General features: G+C 32.7%; 1 protein-coding gene and 1 pseudogene across 2 annotated transcripts in view; both read right to left on the reverse strand.

Annotated features, from left to right (window-relative positions):
- Window positions 1-11,002, reverse strand: part of LOC18101666 (receptor like protein 21) — a 58,535-nt gene extending 47,533 nt beyond the window's left edge. Inside the window, exons 1-6 of one of the 2 annotated variants that reach the window (XM_024592976.2) lie at window positions 10,618-11,002; window positions 9,545-9,610; window positions 9,285-9,425; window positions 9,049-9,189; window positions 8,537-8,683; window positions 6,367-8,451 (exon numbers count right to left, since the gene is read on the reverse strand). In XM_024592976.2, the coding sequence (XP_024448744.2) occupies window positions 6,620-8,451; window positions 8,537-8,683; window positions 9,049-9,189; window positions 9,285-9,425; window positions 9,545-9,610; window positions 10,618-10,978 (2,688 nt within the window). In that variant the 5' untranslated portion in view covers window positions 10,979-11,002 and the 3' untranslated portion in view covers window positions 6,367-6,619. Of the gene's footprint in view, window positions 1-6,366; window positions 8,452-8,536; window positions 8,684-9,048; window positions 9,190-9,284; window positions 9,426-9,544; window positions 9,611-10,617 lie in introns of those variants that run through there. The other variant, XM_052449033.1, reaches the window with a different exon arrangement.
- A 2,092-nt stretch (window positions 11,003-13,094) lies between these two features.
- LOC127904687 (uncharacterized) overlaps window positions 13,095-19,293 on the reverse strand; it is a 17,877-nt pseudogene continuing 11,678 nt past the window's right edge.

A 19,293-nucleotide genomic window follows, 5' to 3' on the forward strand; every position in this document is an offset into this window, starting at 1 on the left:
AAGACTAAGACTTCATGTAAAGAATGAAAAAAGATATTATTGAAATAATTTAATTATTATTGATGAAGAGGCATGTAATTGCTACAGTGACTTCATGTAAAGAGGTTGAGCTGGTGAAAGAGTGAAAATAAAAGAAGTAATTGTTACGGTCTGGTTTTGTATGATTATATTAATAAAGTAAGGAATTAAAAGAAAAACAACAAATCATCTTTCGTTGTTTTAATAATCAAAATATGTTTTCTATTTTCTTCTGTTAAACAACACCTTATATGATTAATTTCAAAAAACTAATCGCATTTCAACTTCTAAATATTTTGTAATACGAGAGCAAACCTTTGTTCTTAACCCAACCAGCTATAAGATTATCTGACAAGTAAAGAGCGTCGAGTTCTTGGAAAGGAAGAAACAATGAGGCATTTAAGTACCAATCTCCCAGTTCCTGATTCCTTGTGCTGTCAAGAACGAGTGCGGTGACTCGACCTGTACTGCTGCTGCAGATAATACTTTCCCAATCACAACAGTGAGCGTGGCCTTTTATCCAGGAGGGTAGGGATGTGCCATTGGGATAGTGAAGAGCATCTTTGAGCTGCAAGAGAGCGATTCTCTCTTCCCCCAAGCAACAAAGAGGCAGCCATCCTTGCAAGGAAGCCATCATCACTAAAACCATCAACATCTGAAGGAACAGCCCCATCTTAATCAAATATAAATGCTGATCAATTGTTACAACATAACAATCTCTTGCGAAGGGCAGCGAGGAGGTTCAGGCTTTTATAGAGGACTTGCCCAGCTAACGGACCCATCCTGTAGAAAAACACTGCATGATGGCAACGGTCTAACGGACCCGTCCCGTAGAAAAATAGCATTTTTAAAAAATATTTTACACCACAATATCAAAAACATACTTAAAAGTCACATTATATATAAATAATTTCTTTATACTTTTAATCTGGATATCTTTTAAGAAGAAATGCATGATGGCAATGGTCTAAGAGACCCAACTCATGCAAAAATGCATGATGGCACCATCCAACGGACCGATCTTGAAGAAAAATGGATGGTGGCAATGGTCTAACGGACCCAACTCATGGAAAAAAAAAATGCATGATGGCAACTCAATTGTTTCTAGAGATGGAGCTATCAAATTCGGGAAACTATGTTATCTCATCTAAGATATGTGCAAATATGAGAAGGTGGGATGATTCTGCAAAGATGAGGGTGTTGATGAAGCAGTGTGGTGTCTCTAAAACCCTATTGATTACTTTGTTTGAATGTGTTGTTGTTGTTGATGAATGAGAATTGAAGGTGGTAGAATTTGAGGATTTTTATTATTCTTTCTCATTTTCTGAACGAAACTGTAATATCTTACATAAAATTTGAAACAACACTGATATTTATACATGTTCTCTGTTATTTTTACTTGCTTAAATGGAAGGAGTATGGAAATTTGAAATTACAATGATTGTTACAAACCAAACTTTTAAAATGGAATTGAGACTAAAAATTTACCAAAATTTGACCAAATCTCTTTTTTGATGGAATTGAGACTATCAATTGTTACAATGATAGTTTGAATGCTTGAGCATGCATTTGCAATGGTTGATAAATTAGATAAACTCATTTAAATCTTAAAACTACAATACAGAACGATGCACCTAGGCTTAGTACCATCAAGATAACAACTTGGATAAAATGGAAAGATTTTCCGCCATAAAATAATAGCAATTGTTGATGCTTACCTCAATAAAGTGAAACAATATGAAAGCCTTTAGTCTCATGCTGAGAAGGAAGATGATGCAACAGAATCCAAGGCTGACAGCGTAATAAACGTGGAAGATGATAAAACAGAGTCCAGTACTGGTGGAACTCTTAAGGTTGCAGGTGTGAAAAGAGTTGTAGCTGGAAAGTGTAATGGACAAGCAATGAATAAGGAACTGATTGATTGCTTGATAGACAGTTGGGACATGGATGAACGTGAGGTGGAATCACCAGGTTCACTGGATTCTAGAATCAGATAAGGGAATCTTCGTTATATCATAACTTACAGTTCTGCTGCAACTGCAGAATGTATTGTTGAAGATGAGGTGCAGAGGATGTTGTTTGCCCCAGGGAATGTTGAAGACTTTCCCCTTGGAAGCTTGTGATAAACTACATTTATACTTGCCCAAGGGAGAGTTTGTCTTCCTAAAACTATATTGTCCTCTCTTCCTTTATATTACATGTCAGTCTTTTTAATGCCCAAGGGAGTTGCTGAAGTTATTAATCCGATCCAACAACGGTTATCTGTGGGCTGGGCCTCTAGTGATAGAAAAATTTATAAGGTAGCTCGGCAGGTAGTTAGAGGAAAAAGTAGAGGGGGTCTGGGCGCTGGTTGACTACAAGGCAAGAAAAGCACAATGCCTTTTAAATGGCTTTGGAGACTAGAAGAACATAATCCAGGAGAAAGGCAAGAACTTATTAGCAAAAAGTATCAGGCTACTTGTGTCAATGGCCTCCCATCTCTTAAGGTTCCTCTTTTGGAAACATGGAAAGCTATATGCTCAATAATAAACATAGTTTTAGAAACAACATCGACTTTAAAGAGAATGGATGCTAGTTCCAGATTGGCAATGGGAGAAGCATTAATTTTTGACAGATAAGTGACTACAACATAGGCCGTTAAGAGAATTTTTTCCAGGACTAAACTCCTTGTCTGTTGTGCCATCTTCTAGGTTGGCTGATATAGGGGAATATGATATGGATCAATGACTACGGCAGTTTAACTGGAAGAGGCGGCTAAGGCCATCAGAAGAAGTTCAATTACAACAACTTATTCAAATGTTAGATGGGGTTAAACAAAGAGGATAAGAAAATGTGAGAATGTGACAGACAAGGGGCCTACACAGTCAAGACTTGCAGTAATATAATTGCCAGAATAGTATTTCCAGGAACATTCTCATTCACACCACTTTTGTGGAAAGGTTGAAATATTCATATGGCTACTTCTCCAAGACAGAGTGAGTACAAGGGGTTTTTTAGCATGCCAAGATTTAATGACTCATAGCCAAGCAGTATGTCCTTTTTTGTGAGGAAGAAACTGAGCATGTTAATCATCTTTTCCTTCACTGCTTCGAATCTTGGAGGATCTGGCAACGCTTTCTGAACCGGTCTGGAATTTTTGGATGTATACCAAAATCAATTGATCAGGTGATTTTACAGTGGAGTGTAATGGTTAAAGGGAAGTTTAATGTAATGTTTCGGCTCATTCTTGCTCTTTGGTTGAAGGCATTCAATGGTGATTTCTCATATAGTGGGAATGATTTGTTTAGAGGTTCTATGGTATTTTGAAATGGTATAATTGGTGATGAGTGATTGTTTGTAGTCTTTTGTAAGAAGTTATTTTTCTTCTAGCTTTTTTCATGTTCGATTTTATTACTCTGCTCTGATAATCAGTATATCATAGTCTTGATGGTATTCTGGTTTATTCAATATAATTCTCCATTATTAAAAAAAAATTAATTTTAAAAAAGTAATTAGTAATATAGTTATAATATTCTTTCTTAACCTAATAAATTGTTCATGTTTTATTAGTAATGGTTCATACTTCATAGTATTAGGAGCCGATGAATTACCACAACAAAACGGCCTAGCCTCACCATCTCGAAACAATGCATTTCCGAATAATTCAAGCCCAAACAGTGACATGAATTGGGTAAGCAATGTCTGCTTTCTTTTCTTTTGGGTTAGGTTTAATAATTTAAGCCCAAAATATTACCAACAAAACTTAGAGTTTGTCCATGTAAATACATGTTTAATTCTTGTGATTCCTTACAAAATAACTTCAAAAATGTTAAGGAGCACTCTTATTACCAAAAAGCAATGGCCATTATCTTTTATTTTGACGAGATTTTTGCTCATACCTTTCAGGGCTGGAAACTTAGTTGTCCCAGACAATGAGGGATGTAACCTCTTCAGCAGGACCAGTGAAATTGGAAGACTTGCAAAGAGAATCCTGAGTAATATTTGTGCTGGAGGTATGTTCAGCTTAGAGAGTGCATTTGGCCATATCCTATACGTAGTTAGGTTGACATGTGGATCCTGTGTGATGTGATGATACATGTTGCGGGTAGTTCAGATAATCTAGATGAAGATAATTATCCCTATATATCCTATACGTACAGTGAGCTTTGAAAAGATTGTAAAATCTTTCTTTTCATTATGTTTTCTTTTGATAAGAGGGGTTTGTTTTTGTGTTTTAAAAATATTTTAAAAAAAATTAATTTTTTTTATTTTTTTGTTTTAAATTAATATTTATTTTAGTGTTTTCAAATTATTTTGATGCACTGATATCAAAAATAATTTTTAAAAATTAAAAAAAATATCATTTTGATGTATTTTTTAGTAAAAAATACTTTAAAAAATAATCATAACCACACTCCCAAACAGATAAATACTATGCTGCTACTTGAAAAGGGATTAATATCTCACTTACCTGAGGTATTAGATGGTCTTTTGTTTGGGATTTCCTGTGTGTTTTACATTAATGCATTATGAGGATATTTTAGATTTGTTGCGGAGCCCACCTTCTTGTTCTGTTTCTTTTACTTTTAATGGTAGCTAATTTTACAAGATTTAACTCTCTTTTTTCTTTTTGTTTCAAGGTTCTCCGAACTGGACAAATTGATTTGAGCAAAATACATAATTTTCTCTTTAGCAAATCATATGCTTATGATCATCAGCATTAATTAAAGTCTTTAGTTAATTCTTTCTTGGGAAATTCTGATGACCCTTACCATTCCAAGTGAAGATATTTTGTTGACGGAAGGTATTGCAGTGATGTAAATTATTTCCGACCTAAATAGTCATGGTCATGGACGCAGCAAAGGATCAAAGCGTTTTTTAGGAAAAAAACTCAACTCAACTCTTAATATATTACCCATATCTTAAATGAGTCCCAAGACTATAATAAGACTTATTAAATAGATCCCAAATGTTTCATATGTTTTCTAATCCAACAAAGAGGAACCACAATGATCCGACGGACGAGAACCACTGGTGGAGAAGGATTCATGCATCTCTGTTGTTGTGTATTTCTCATGCTCTTTCTCACTGTGCAATAGAACTTCTGCCTTTAGGATGTTTTTCTGCCAACGGGAAGAGTAAACACCATAGATGGGAAAAACAATAGAAAGGTGTTTGTTTCTACCTAAATTGATCAAAAACTTGATACTGACACTTTGGATTTTAATTTGCATTTCTCAGGCCATTGATTTCTATACATTAAAATTACAGAGTCAAATCTCATTTATCAAGATTGTCTTGTTCGTTATTGATAATGATTAGTGATTCTAAATGGATGTTGGAAATTGGAACAAAGTGTTAGTATAATTTGCTCCCGCTTTTGGGACTTGATTATTTTTTATTTTTTTTGTGGAGCTGCAATCCCTCCTGCGCTCATAGATCCACCCGTGCAAGCTTTGTCTAAAGGAGAGCATCTGAGCGAGGGAAACCGCAGCGTGTCTGGTGTAAATGGCTTGCCATAACCAAATTGACTGCTTTGCCTTTTGTAGAAGGCCATTTACTGTGTTTTGGTGCATCAAACTCAATATTGTTATGTTACATGTAGATCTTCATGGTGTATGAAAAAATCCATATTTAAAAAAAAAAAAATCAGCTGCCAGGCCTAAATGTAGATCTTGATGGCTGTTAGTAGAGGTGAGCAAAAAAATAAAAAAACCGATTAAACAGAGAAAACCGGAAAACAAATAACCGAAAAAACCAAACCGTAAAAAAAAAACCGATTAAACTTATTAAAATTTTGAAAAAACGGACCGGTTCGGTTCGGTTTTGGTTTTATAAGCCTGAAACCGAAAAAACCGAATCGAACCCAAACCGAAATTTTTTTTGGAAAAAAAACAGAGTCAAACCGGAAAAAAACCGAGTCAAACAGAAAAACTCGAGCCAAACCGGTTTGAACCGATTTTTATCTTAAAAAATCAAACCAAAACTGGTCGGTTTAAACCAATTTCAGTTTTTTTATAAAAATTCGGTTTGATTATCTTTTTTATAAAAAACGAACCAAATCAAATAAAAAATAATCACCCTGGCTGTTAGGCCTGACCTGAAACAACCTCTTCCTCAGCAATCCTACCTCACTTCACCTCACCTCGGTCTATCCAATACTACTATGAGAACACATCTCTATACCTTTTTTTTTTTTTTAGTTTCAAGAAGCCACATGCATGGAATTTTCCATACCTAATCATAATCAAAATTGCTCCCCTTTATTAATCTTATTTTATTTAAATATACACTCTGCCGAACCTAATCCAGAATACCAAGACATCCTCCAATTAATTCATATAGAAACTATTTGTCCTACGCTTTATTAATCCAATCATCCAGCAACCACTGAAGAAACTTATTTATTATATGTCACGCAGAGGCTAAAAGGAAAAACAAAACACAAATGAAAATTAATACAACATTGCTTGAGCATGCGTCTATACTTATTTAAATCTCAAAACTAAAATACATAACGATGCACCAAGTCTTAGTACCATCAAGATACAAGGCTATGAAAATCTGAACTTGGATAAAATGAGAAGATTGTCCACCACAAAATAATAACAATTGTTGATGCTCACCTTAGTAAAGTGAAACGAAACCAAGCTCGTCGCCAATATGGATTTATGTACAGAACTGCAACTATCACCACCAGCACCATGATGTATGCAATCCCAAAGCTCACATAGAAAACCTCCATATCTATGAAGCCACCATTATCTTCATTGTTCATTGAAGTTGGTGATGGTAGCATAGACGCACCACATATTTTGGGTAGTGGTTCTCCACAAAGAAAAGGGTTATCCTTGTAGCAGCTCTCCTCAAATGTGGCAAACTGTGCAACTCTTGCAGGAGTCTTGCCGGACAGATTATTGTGTGCCACACTGAAAATTTCTAGAGAAAATAGTTCAGTAAGTTGAGGAGGGATTTCTCCATCCAATTTGTTGTGGGAAAGATCCAAGCTCTCTATTTCCTTTAACCTCGAGAATGTTGGTGGAATTGGTCCAATCAAACTATTGTGTGAAAGGTTCAATGCCTTGATCTTGCTCAAGTTTTCAATTTCAGGAGGAATCTTCCCGGTAAAATTGTTGCATGAGAAATCAATTCCAGAAAATAATTTGACAATGCTTCCTCTATAAATGAGAGATACATTCTTTGTTGTAAACTCCAAATATTGTTGTGAGGTCTCAATAATAGTGGCATCGGTTAGTGCTGAGAATGGAGCTAGGGATGTCATGCAAGAGAGGATATTTCCAGAAAGATGGTTATGAGATAGATCAATTAGGGTTAACCCATCCAACTTGCATAATTGAATTGGAATTTCACCTTCGAGTTTGTTATAACTCAAGAGAAGATATCTCAACTTAGATAGGCTTCCAATCCATTCTGGAATTGTACCAATTAAATTATTATGGGAAAGATCTAATGTCAACAACGTAGAAAAGTTATAGAATGCCTTTGTAATCAATCCTTGCAACTTATTTCTAGACAAATACACATACCGCAATGTTGAAGAAGTACTTATGGTAGGTGGTAAAGGACCAGAGAAATTGTTCCTTGATAGGTCCAAAAAATCAAGAATAGACATGCTCCATATCCATCCAGGGATTCTGGGAGAGAGATGGTTGTTGCTAACATCCAAAAGTTGCAAAGAGCTACAATTAGATATGCTATCAGGAATCACCCCTTGCAAACTGTTGTTTGAAAGTATGAGAAAGTTGAACAAACATAAACTTGTGGTTAGATGCTCGGGTATTCTACCAGTCAAAACATTGTTGGACAAGTCTAAGTCTCTCAACAAACTCATGTTACTCAACGAGGATGGAATGCTTCCATTAAAACCATTATGAGACATTAATAAAACTGTTAACCTTGGCAAATGAGCTCCGATTTCTAAAGGGATTTGGCCTTGTAAATAATTCATGGATATACTTAAAATTGACAAATTCATATGAGAATTCTTTGGCAACAAGAATGGACCAGAAAAAGAACAATTTTCTAAATAAAGATTTTCTAGGTATGTGTTGTTCTCTATCAGCCAATTTGGAAAGTCCCCTTTCATTTGGATGTTTGTAAGATCCAAAGATTGTAGGTTCAACTGATGGTAAAGGAACCTGGGAAATGCTCTTGCACCTTGTCCATGATTGCTCAAATAGAGGGATTGTAACTGGAACTTTGGGCTCAAATTATGATCATCTTCTTCTGCGTATATTTCATTATCCAAACCATGAAAAGACTTGAGTTTTGAAAGGTTGTATAATGGGCTCAATGACATAGGGATCTTTAAGTGATTGGAAGAGAGATCTAGTCGTTGAAGGGAAGTCAAATTTGCCAGACATGGAATCAAGAAACCACTGATATCATTGTCCCTCATATCTAGCTCTTGGAGATTATTTAAGTTACATAGACCTACATTATAATTTAGAAAAATTTAAACTCTGACTATTTAATGGAAAATATATAACTTAAAGAGAATAAGAGTAATTAACCTTACCGATTGGTAATTGACCATTTAGTCTGCACTTCACCAACTCTAAAATTTTAAGAGAGGTTATCGTTCCAATACTTTGTAAGATGCTATTATCGAGAGTAGAGTTACTCGAATACAAGTGCTCCAAGTTTTTTAGAATATTAAGAAAGCCTGCCACAATCAATTAAACAAGAAATTATATTCATTAAAAAAAAGTTGTGGTATGAATTCAAAAAAAGTTGTGGTATGAATTCAAATACTAATAGATATGAGAATTCTCCAAGACTATACTATTTGGCAATCTATAAAATAGACCCACAGAATGCTAGGCCAGCAAATTCAAAATGGAGTAGTACCTGATCATATTCAAGAGAAGACTATCAAGGAACGAAGATATTTTTGGAGAATAACAGAAAATAGATCAAACTAAAACATTGTAAAGTGAACCATCTTACTGGTGGGGCAAAGACAAATTGTTTAATAGGTTGTGAGAACATCAAAGCCCAAAGAAAAAGAGTTAAAATTTGTTAATTTACCTTGAGAAGGTACAATGCCACTGACTTCATACAACGATAGGTATTTTAGAGAAGATAGAGCTCCAAGGATTTGAATAGAGTTTTCATCTAGAAAACAACCGTTTAGATACAATTTTTCCAAGGAGCTCAAATTTTGCAACTCTGTTTAAAAAAAAAAGAAGTAACAAATTGAATTTTTCATATATTAACAACTTTCACGAACAAACATCACTATATATAATATAACTTATCATCACCTAATATTGTTCCTTTAAAATCATTGTCGTTCAGATAAACTGTCGTAAGGTTTGGGAATGCTCCTAATGATGATAGTAACTGGAAGCTACTCCCATTGGTTGTGATATTTTTTAAGGATAGATATCTCAAGTTGTTTGGACCTGCAGGTTAGAAAAGAACCGTTTTCATAGGTTTTCCAAAAGCAAAAAAGTATGCTTGGTTAGATGTTGTTATGAAGCCATCATCATCTTCATGCAAGTAATGTGAAGGTGTTACTTACCTGAGGCTACCAATTTGTTAATATTATTGCCGTCCAATAGCAAGTACTGCACGCTGCTCAACGATTCTTGATATATATATAAAATAATTAATTAATTCAATACAAAACATAAATTGTGTTTTCTGAAATTAAATCTAATAAAGAAAAGATTAGTATAATAAAAAACTTTCAAATTTATTAACCCCTCCGTTCTATTGTAACTTATACTAAGTGTGAGTTAAGAGAATGATAGAACAATGTTATTGAAATAGGAGGATTCACAGTTCAAATAAAGTTGAAAAAACAAATATTTTATGATCACCTAATATCGTCATTTTAGTTCTCAGATGTTAAGCTCATAGCTCTGTTCTACTTAACGACACGGAGTATATCACGACTAGAAATTATTTTATATTTAATTAAAATAAATAAATAAATTAGTAATATAGTTATAATATGGTTTTTCTTAGCCAAATAAATTGTTTCCCATGCGATCATAAAATAATGGATTTATTTCAATCCGATAAACAAATTTATTTTAATTAAGAAATATTATTTATTTATCAAAAAAATTGTTACATTGTAGGGAACTTTGAAAAACCCGAACTCAATGTCATTTGATCAAAACCACACCATGCGGAAAAACAAGAAAACCAAGGGACTTTTGATATGATAAAAGAGATTCTTATACTGATACGAGAAAAAGGACAATAAAGGTATTGATTATTATAGTCATGATAGTGATATATAGTAGTATTGTAATTATAATTGTAAGGTTATATTTATATCATAATGATAATTATGGTGGTCCGATGATATGATAATACTAATAACATGATATTTTATTCATAAATTTGAAAACAAAAAAAAAATCATCCTTTGTTGTTTTAAAAATTTGTTTTGTTTTTTAAGATTATTCACTAAAAATAATAAATGCGGTGATTAATTCAATCAAATATGTTTTTTATTTTCTTCTATGAAAAACTATTGAGAACCAAAATGATACTAATTATTTTGATGTATTTAAAAAATAAATCGCATTTCAAGTTCTAAATATTTTGTAATACAAAAGTGAGGTCAATTAAAAAGCAAACCTTTGATCTCAACCCAACCAGCTATGCGATTATATGACAAGGAGAGCCACTCAAGTTGTTGAAAAGGACGAAACAAGGAGGCATTAAAGTACCAATCTCCCACTTCCTCATTCCTTGTGCTGTCAAGAACGAGTTCGATGACTCGACCAGTACTGCTGCTGCACTCAATATGTTCCCAGTCACAACAGTGGGCATCATCTTTTATCCAGGAGGGAAGGGAGGTGCCATTGGGATAGTTAAAAGCATCTTTGAGGTGCAACAGAGCGATTCTCTCTTCCTCCAAGCAACCAAGAGGCAGCCATCCTTCCAAGGAAACCATCATAATTGCTAAAACCATCGACATATGAAGGAACAGCCCCATCTTAATATCAAAATATAAATGGTGATCAATATTTGTTGTAGAAGACAGCTAGCGAGGAGGTTGAGGGCTTTATAGAGGACTTCACGGACCCATGCCGTGGAAAAAACTGCATGATGGCAACTGTCTCCCATCCCACGGACCCATCTCCTCGGGGAGAATAAATATAATTCATGACTTTCTTAAGCTAGTTTTAGTACATAATTCACAATATCTGAATTGATACATTTAACATTTATCTGTATTACATATAATCTCTTTGTTTCTTTTTATAATACTTTTAATCTGAATATCTTTTAGAAAAAAAATTCATGATGGCACCCATCCAACAGGCCCATCTCGTGGAAGAAAAAAATGGATGATGGTCTATCGGACCCATCTCGGATGGCAAAGGACGGCAGTGTCCTCTTCATCAGAATCCTTTTCGTTTTGATATTAAATACTTAATTAGATCATTCGATCAAATTACAGGAAATTAATCATAGTAATAATTAAATAAGAATATATATAAATTATCATTCGTAAATGAGAAATTACTTAGTCAATTCAGGTTCAACTCCAAAAATTGATCATGAGAGTGTATTTTTTTTTTTTCATGAAGCTAGCTCTTAATATTCTTGTGTGAATGAATGGCTTCTTGATTGTGTTATGAACAATAGACTTATTGTCAAGAGAAGGCATGATTCATTTTATCAACCATACTATTTTGTCTAATTTTGTGGGCTTAGATGAGCAAGTAAAACCCCGATTATCTCAGACTCTTATAAGAGATACACGCCATGAATCGAACTCGAGACCTACTGTGCAGATCTCAAGTCCTTTACCATCATGCTATACCTCTTAGGAACTGTTTCGTCTAATTGCCAACACCATTAAAATTAAGGCATGATTTTCCACACATAGAAAGTAGCAACTGATCCTCTACATCGATCCATCATCGTCGTGGAAAATGAGTTGTATAGCATTGACCTGGATTTCTCTAATAAAAGTAAGGTTTATTTAAGGTAACTATGGGATGATAAAAAAATTATCAATAAAATCAATTTATATAAAAAAAAAATCATAGATTTAGTTTTCCTGAATTTTAAATTTAGTGTGAATACATTCCGAGCGCAAGAAAAAAGGAGTGCAAAATTAGCCTTTCAAGAAATAGAGAATCTTCCTCTTGAAGGAATTAATTAGTGGGTTGGAAAAACGTCTTTTGCTCTAATATTTTCTTCACTTTGTCTATATATTACCTTACATTATTATTGTCACAATGATATTGTATACTTCTTCTGTTATCCTTCAAGATTTCAATAATTGAAAAGGAGGGTCCTAAAAAATTTAATTTTTATAAACATACCCTTAACTTTGGATGTGGATAATTGTTTGCAATATATTTACATCCAATATAAACAATTCATCAATGACCAATTAGTAATCATTTGTTAGCTAAAATATTGAAAATACTTCCTCGTTTTTTTTGGCCATGCAGTTCCTATATATATATATATTAGTTGAAATTTTATGATGTGCATTAATCCTTTTAAATTAAAGTCAAGTTATTAATTATATCCTATAAATTTTCAATCCTCAAACCAATTTCAAACAAATCACTTCAAGTGGGTCATAGTTCATGATCAATTCCTTAAAACCTATAAATAAGATCGATTGATCATCAAATTTTATAAAAGAAGATAAATTCATTATTCTTATTTTTTAATAATACTACTAATAATAATATTGGCACATTGACAAAGTTAACTCTCACATTAGTATTTCAGTAAGAATAAGCTATGAAGGATCAGATAGAGAATGTAAGGGATATCACATTGACAAAGAATTTTAGGATTTCTAGAAAAACTAATTCTCTCAAATTTCGTCATTTTTTTTTTACAAACTATAGAAGGCGATTGTTACAAACTAAAATTTCAAGATGCAATTGAGAAATCTGAAGGAGCAAACTAAGAATCTACCAAAATCTGACCTAGTTGTTTCACAGTTGGTTTCAAGATAAAATAAAAGGAATCACATCAACATCAGTAGTGGTTTCAATTAAACAGCTCAGAGGCAGGCAATTTCCCACAAACCCTCTTGGACCCATTAAAGAAATAATGAAAAATGACCGGCAATTTCATCAGTCATGCTTGACTGATAAAGCCCAAAAGCTAGAACCTGAGCGGCAATTTCCCACAGCAATAATGAGAAACTGCTTTTTACATTTTAAGGAAATACCTTTGATTAAGAACATAGAGAAACTGCTTTCTACATCCTCAGCAGTCAGCACGGTTGTTCTTCCTCTATTTGTATTTTCAAAAACTAAAAACATATCTGATTAAAAATACAATACAGAAAATTGTTTCTAAAATTATATACTTTTAAAATAAAAAATACATATAAACACATCTTTTTTGTCCTTACTATTTTTGTATTTTATATCACGATAATAATCAAATGTTGCCTAATTAAAAGAGCACCAGATCATAATAAAAATTGCTCCCTTTTTAATCTAGTTTTTTTTTTGTTAAATTGATAATTTTGATAAATAACACATTTATTTTAGGGAAAAAAAACCTTATTATTAGAGAGGCATTGGAGCTGGTTTTAATTATTTCAATAAATAACACACTAATTTACTTTTAATCTTATTATTAGTGAATTTTTTTCTTAAATATTTTTGATTGATAAGAAATGGCAGCTGGTTCTTAATATTCTTGCTGATAGCCTTGCAAGAGTAATGAGTGTGTTTTTTCTTCACATTCCTAGTTTTTTTTTTTTTTAGTTATTTTTATTTACTGGTTTATTGTGAAGAAAATTGAAACCTCAATTGCTTCAATCTTAAACATTTCCATTAATTAATCGGTGGTTGCATTTTTTTTTTTTAATGATAATTGAGGAATATATTAAAATATTAAAATTAAGGCATGATTTTCTAGACGTGATTTCCATAAAGATAGTAGGGAGGGCTCTGTATCAATCATCTTCATGGAAAGTGAGCTGGCCAACGTTAACCTTTTATTCATGTTTTTCCACAAAAGACTTTGACTTGGGGTCAACTTTTTGGTTAATTGACTTGGGGTCAACTTTTTCCACAAAAGACGTGATTTCAATTTTTTTTTTTTTTTACAATAATGTTAGTAAAATCACTTTAATTATTCTTTCAATATTCCCGTTGCTTGGTGAATCTAAAGTCACCTATTTAAACTTTAGTACGTATGTTATACAACTAAATTTATTCTTTCACTCGGTATTTATTATATATTCAATTCGTTTATAAAATAATGATGTAGAGTTAACTGTTTTTAGATTAGCTTTTAATTTTTGAACAATAAAAATATAAATAAATTTAAAATAAATATTTTTTTACAATATTTGTAGAATGAAATTAGAGTAAAATTTATACTTATAAAATAAAAAAAATAAAAAAACATGTTTTTTTTTTATCTTCCCACTGTTTTTGTATTTTATATCATGGTAATTAAATGTTGCCTGATTAACATAACACTAAATCATAATAAAAAAAATTAATTGTGAAATGGCATGCATGGTAGTTGAATCGATTTTTTTTTGTATGCGATTAAATTAATTATTTTGATAAATGACACATGTATTGAAGGAAAAAAAAATAATCTTATTGCTAAAGAGTAGGGGTAATCATTTTCGGTTCGGTTCGGTTTTTACCTATAAAAACAACCAAACCCAAATTTTATAAAATACAAAAAATAAAACCGAAACCAGTTCAAACCGATTGATTTTTGTTTGGTTCTGTAATTTTATATTAAAAACCAAAAACTATATTTTTTTGGGATTTTTTAATGGGCTTGATTTCGGTTTGGTTTTTTTATTTTTCGGTTCGGTTCGGTTTTTTAATTTCAGGTTTATAAAATCAAAACTAAACCAAACTGAATATTTTTTAAAATATTATAATCGGTTTAATTAATGTTTTTTTAGGTTAATTTTTTCAGTTTTTTATTTTATTTTCTCAATTTAATTTAATTTTTAATTTTTTTCTCACCCCAGCCCCTGCTAGAGAGGCTTTGGGGCCTTTAATAATTTGCAAAGGCGTGGAACACGATGCCAAGGGGATGTAAGATCATAGTTTTTAAACCCAACCCGGTGGTCGACCCGGTATAATGATCGGGTCACGGGTCAGTTGGGTTGACCCGGTTCAACCCGGGTCAACCCAAAAAAATATATATCTAAGCATACATTGCTGAGGCGTGAATCAAATTGACTCTTTAACTCTTTCACACAAAAACCCAACCAATAAAAAAAAAATCTTCTTGACCTGTTGGCACCATTTAGCAAGGACATTGAGTGTTGAGTGTGAACCAATTACTTCAAAAGACTAGTCTTCTTGTCTTCTTGTTAGAATCAGATTGTTGGGTGGATTTGGATTTGTCCACCAATTCTTTCAAAGAAAGAAATGAATCCTCCGCTCGACTCACGAGAATTGAGAATTCCACATTTTGTTGCCCTAACTTAGCCATTCCAGGTCTTCAAGAGTTCGGGCTTTATTTCTTCTTCTGGTTTGTTACTGGATCTGCGTATTACAATTACTGTTATGAAGGCATAATAGAAGAAGCAAGGGTTTTTGGAGACAAAAACAGAAGAATAGGTTTTGTTTTCTTTTACTTTAGTGTTCTGTGTTATTTTTTAGGTTTTGGAAGGAGAGAGAGATGGGGACTTACGGCTTGCGTGTGGCTTAAACTGATCTGCAACTAATCTGCAACTGATATGGCTGCTGTGAACTTTGAAGAGAGAAGGGATTAGGTTTTCTGCTAAAGCCAAAAACGACGTTGTTTAGCTTATATACGTATATAAAATAGACAGCCGGGTCTCACCGGGTGGACCGGGTCCCGGGTCGACCGGGTTTCGCCGGGCCAATTTCCGAGCGGGTTTTTGCCTCCACCCGGACCGGTCCCAGGCCCGGGTCGGCCGGGTCCCGGGTCAACCCGCCGGGCCGGTCCGGGTTTTAAAACACTGTGTAAGATAGTTGTTGACTGCTGGCGTCAACACGGTCTACAAAATATTCTCCCAGAACAGTCGGCCAGCAGAGTCGAAATGGAGAGGTAGCTCATCACTTCCAAGAAAATTCTATCCAGAAAACATAGTTTTGGAACCGGTTCAGTAGTTAACCTGACTCAAGACCCATGTTCTAAGTTTTGACCAGATCATCAGGTTTTGATCGGGTCACCAGGTCGTCCGGGTCCATTTTAATTTCTTTAAAAAATTAAAATGACATCATTTTAGTAAAAAAAAACAAAAATCAATGGATTGCAATCAGGTTTCTTGCTTGGTCACCCTGGGTTTTGACTTTCTTTATTTTTTCTTAAACCTAACCTGGTTCTAGCCCCCGGTCCGAATTTTGGATCGACCCATCGGGCCGGGCTAGATTTCAAAACTATGCAAAAAAAAAAAAATACTACTTCTCTTCAATCAAGGATATTCATTAACGTAATGATTATAATTCAAAGTAGATTGTTTCCTTGCAAACATGTTATTGCTTATCACCCTTTATTTTAGAATAATATTGCCCAACATATTAGTTTTCTATTTGTATGATCACTTAATACCTTCAAGTTAGTTTTCAAGTTTTGAGATTAAGTTTATAGATCTATTCTTACCGCGAGATTAAAAATGATTTTATATTTTATTAAAATAAATAAATAAATTAGGAATATAGATATAATATTCTTTCTTAACACCACAACAGAACAGCCTAACCTTACCATATCGAAACAATGCCTACCCATATAACTCAAGCCCAAACAATGCTATGAATTGGGTAAGCAATGTCTTGTTACTTTTTTATAACAAATACTATTCAAGGATTAAGATGAAGGAGAGGATAAATTTTTATAAGCCAAGATAAGTTTATGAAATTTTTAAGAAGTTCAAGATGGAGGATTATACAAAAATAAATACTCTAGTTAAGTGTGGAGTGAAGATGTCTAACGATGATGAAGGAGAGAAAATAAGCTTTACAGCATTCAAAAGCATAGTTGAGAGTTTGAGATATTTGACATACACTCATCTAGATATTCTTTATGGAGTTCGACTTATGAGTAGGTTTATGAAGATATTAACTATGACTCATTTCAAAGTTTTAAAGCGAATTCTTTTGTATATCAAAGGTGTTGTTGATTTTAGCTTATTTTATAGATATTCTAATATTTTGATCTTGTAGGTTATAACAATAGTGATTGAGATGGAGATATGAATGATAGAAAGAGCACTACGAGTTTTGTTTTCTACATAGGAGACATATCATTCACATTGAGTTCAAATAAGCAATTTATAGTCACTTTGTTAACATGTAAAGTTGAACATGTAGCTAATACATCATGTGTATTGAAAGAATTGTGAATGCCACAAGAGAAGTTTATGGAGATTTATATGGATAACTCATCATCCATCATTACCAGAATTTTTAGATTTGTTGATGAAATTTTCTGTCATTATTTATACTCATAGTCCATCAACATAAAACTTGTCGATGTGATCATGAACAGAAATAATTCATCGAAAAAACTCTCGTTAGTAATTTGTGGTTTGCTGGTAATAGTTTTGCATATGAATTTATAAACAGACAAATCATGCAAAAACAAATTGTACCCACTTCCATCACTAAATCTAACATATCACCAACAGAAAAACCGTATGTCAATCCATTGGAGATTTTTTTTGTTGGTATGTTCGTTATTGAACTGACATGTTACTGTCAAACAGACTATTTGTTATTCTATCGGTGAGTAAACAATGACATTTGCAGTGATTGTTTTTCAACTTTATAGAATATATCAACAAATTATGTCTATCGCCGTTAGTAATAATTTTAAAATATATATATTTTAAAAAATCAATTAAACATAAACATAAAAAAATTTAAACACTTTAATTTTTTTCGACAAAAGACTTTGACTTGGGGTCAACTTTTCGGTTAATTACTTTTATGCAATTCAAATTGATGTTAGTAAAATCACTTTAATTATTCTTTCAATCTTCCCGTGTGATTCACTGCTTGGTGATTCTAAAGTCACCTATTTAAACTTTAGTACGCCATAAAACTAAATTTATTCTTACAATATTATTCCTTCCGTATATATTACATATTCAAACATAAAAACATGTTTTTTATGTTCCCACTATTTTTTTATTTTATATCATGGTGCCTGATTAACATAACACTAAATCATAATAAATAAATAAATAAAATTGATTGTGGAATGGCACCTGTATTCGGGGAAAAATAAAAAAATAATCTTATTGCTAGAGAGGCAGTGGAGCCTTTAATATTTTGCAAAGGCATGGAACACGATGCCAAGGGAATGGAAGATAGTCGTTGACTGCTGGCGTCAACCCAGAAAATTCTAAAATTTTCTCATCATTTCCAAGAAAATTCTATCAAGAGGAATTCTTTATTTATTTGGCAGGCCAGCAAAAGTCAAAAGGGAGTGGTAGACTGGTAGCTCATCATCTTCCACTTAGAAGATTCATTTGTATCATAAAATAAATTTATTCTTAAAATAATGAAATATTGCTTGACTGATAAAAGCCCAAAAGTTAGAACTTGAGCGGCAATTTCCCACAGCCATAATTAATGAGAAACTGCTTTTTATATTTTAATGAAATACCTTTGATTAAGAACATAGAGAAACTGCTTTCTACATCCTCAGCACGGTTGTTCTTCCACTTAGCAGATTCATTTGTATCATAAAATAAATTTATTTTTAAAATAATGAAACATGCTTGACTGATAAAGACCCAAAAGTTAGAACTTGAGCGGCAATTTCCCACAGCCATAATGAGAAACTGCTTTTTATATTTTAATGAAATACCTTTGATTAAGAACATAGAGAAACTGCTAATTTTGATAAATAACACATTTATTTTAGGAAAAAACCTTATTATTATAGAGGCATTAATTGAGCTGGTTTTAATTATTTCAATAAATAACACACTAATTTACTTTTAATCTTATTATTAGTGAATTTTTTTCTTAAATATTTTTGATTGATAAGAAATGGCAGCTGGTTCTTAATATTCTTGCTGATAGCCTTGCAAGAGTAATGAGTGTGTTTTTTCTTCACATTCCTATTTTTTGTTTTTGAGTTATTTTTATTTACTGGTTTCTTGTGAAGAAATTGAAACCTCAATTGCTTCAATATATCTTAAACATTTCCATTAATTAGACGTACGGTGGTTGTATTCTTCTTCTTCTTCTTCTTCTTTTTAATGATAATTGAGGAATATATTAAAATATTAAAATTAAAGCATGGTTTTCTAGACGTGATTTCCATAAAGATAGTAGGGGGGGCTCTATATCCATCAAC

The sequence above is a fragment of the Populus trichocarpa genome, chromosome 18 (assembly GCF_000002775.5).
Source record: "Populus trichocarpa isolate Nisqually-1 chromosome 18, P.trichocarpa_v4.1, whole genome shotgun sequence".
In the NCBI taxonomy this organism is placed as follows: domain Eukaryota; kingdom Viridiplantae; phylum Streptophyta; class Magnoliopsida; order Malpighiales; family Salicaceae; genus Populus; species Populus trichocarpa.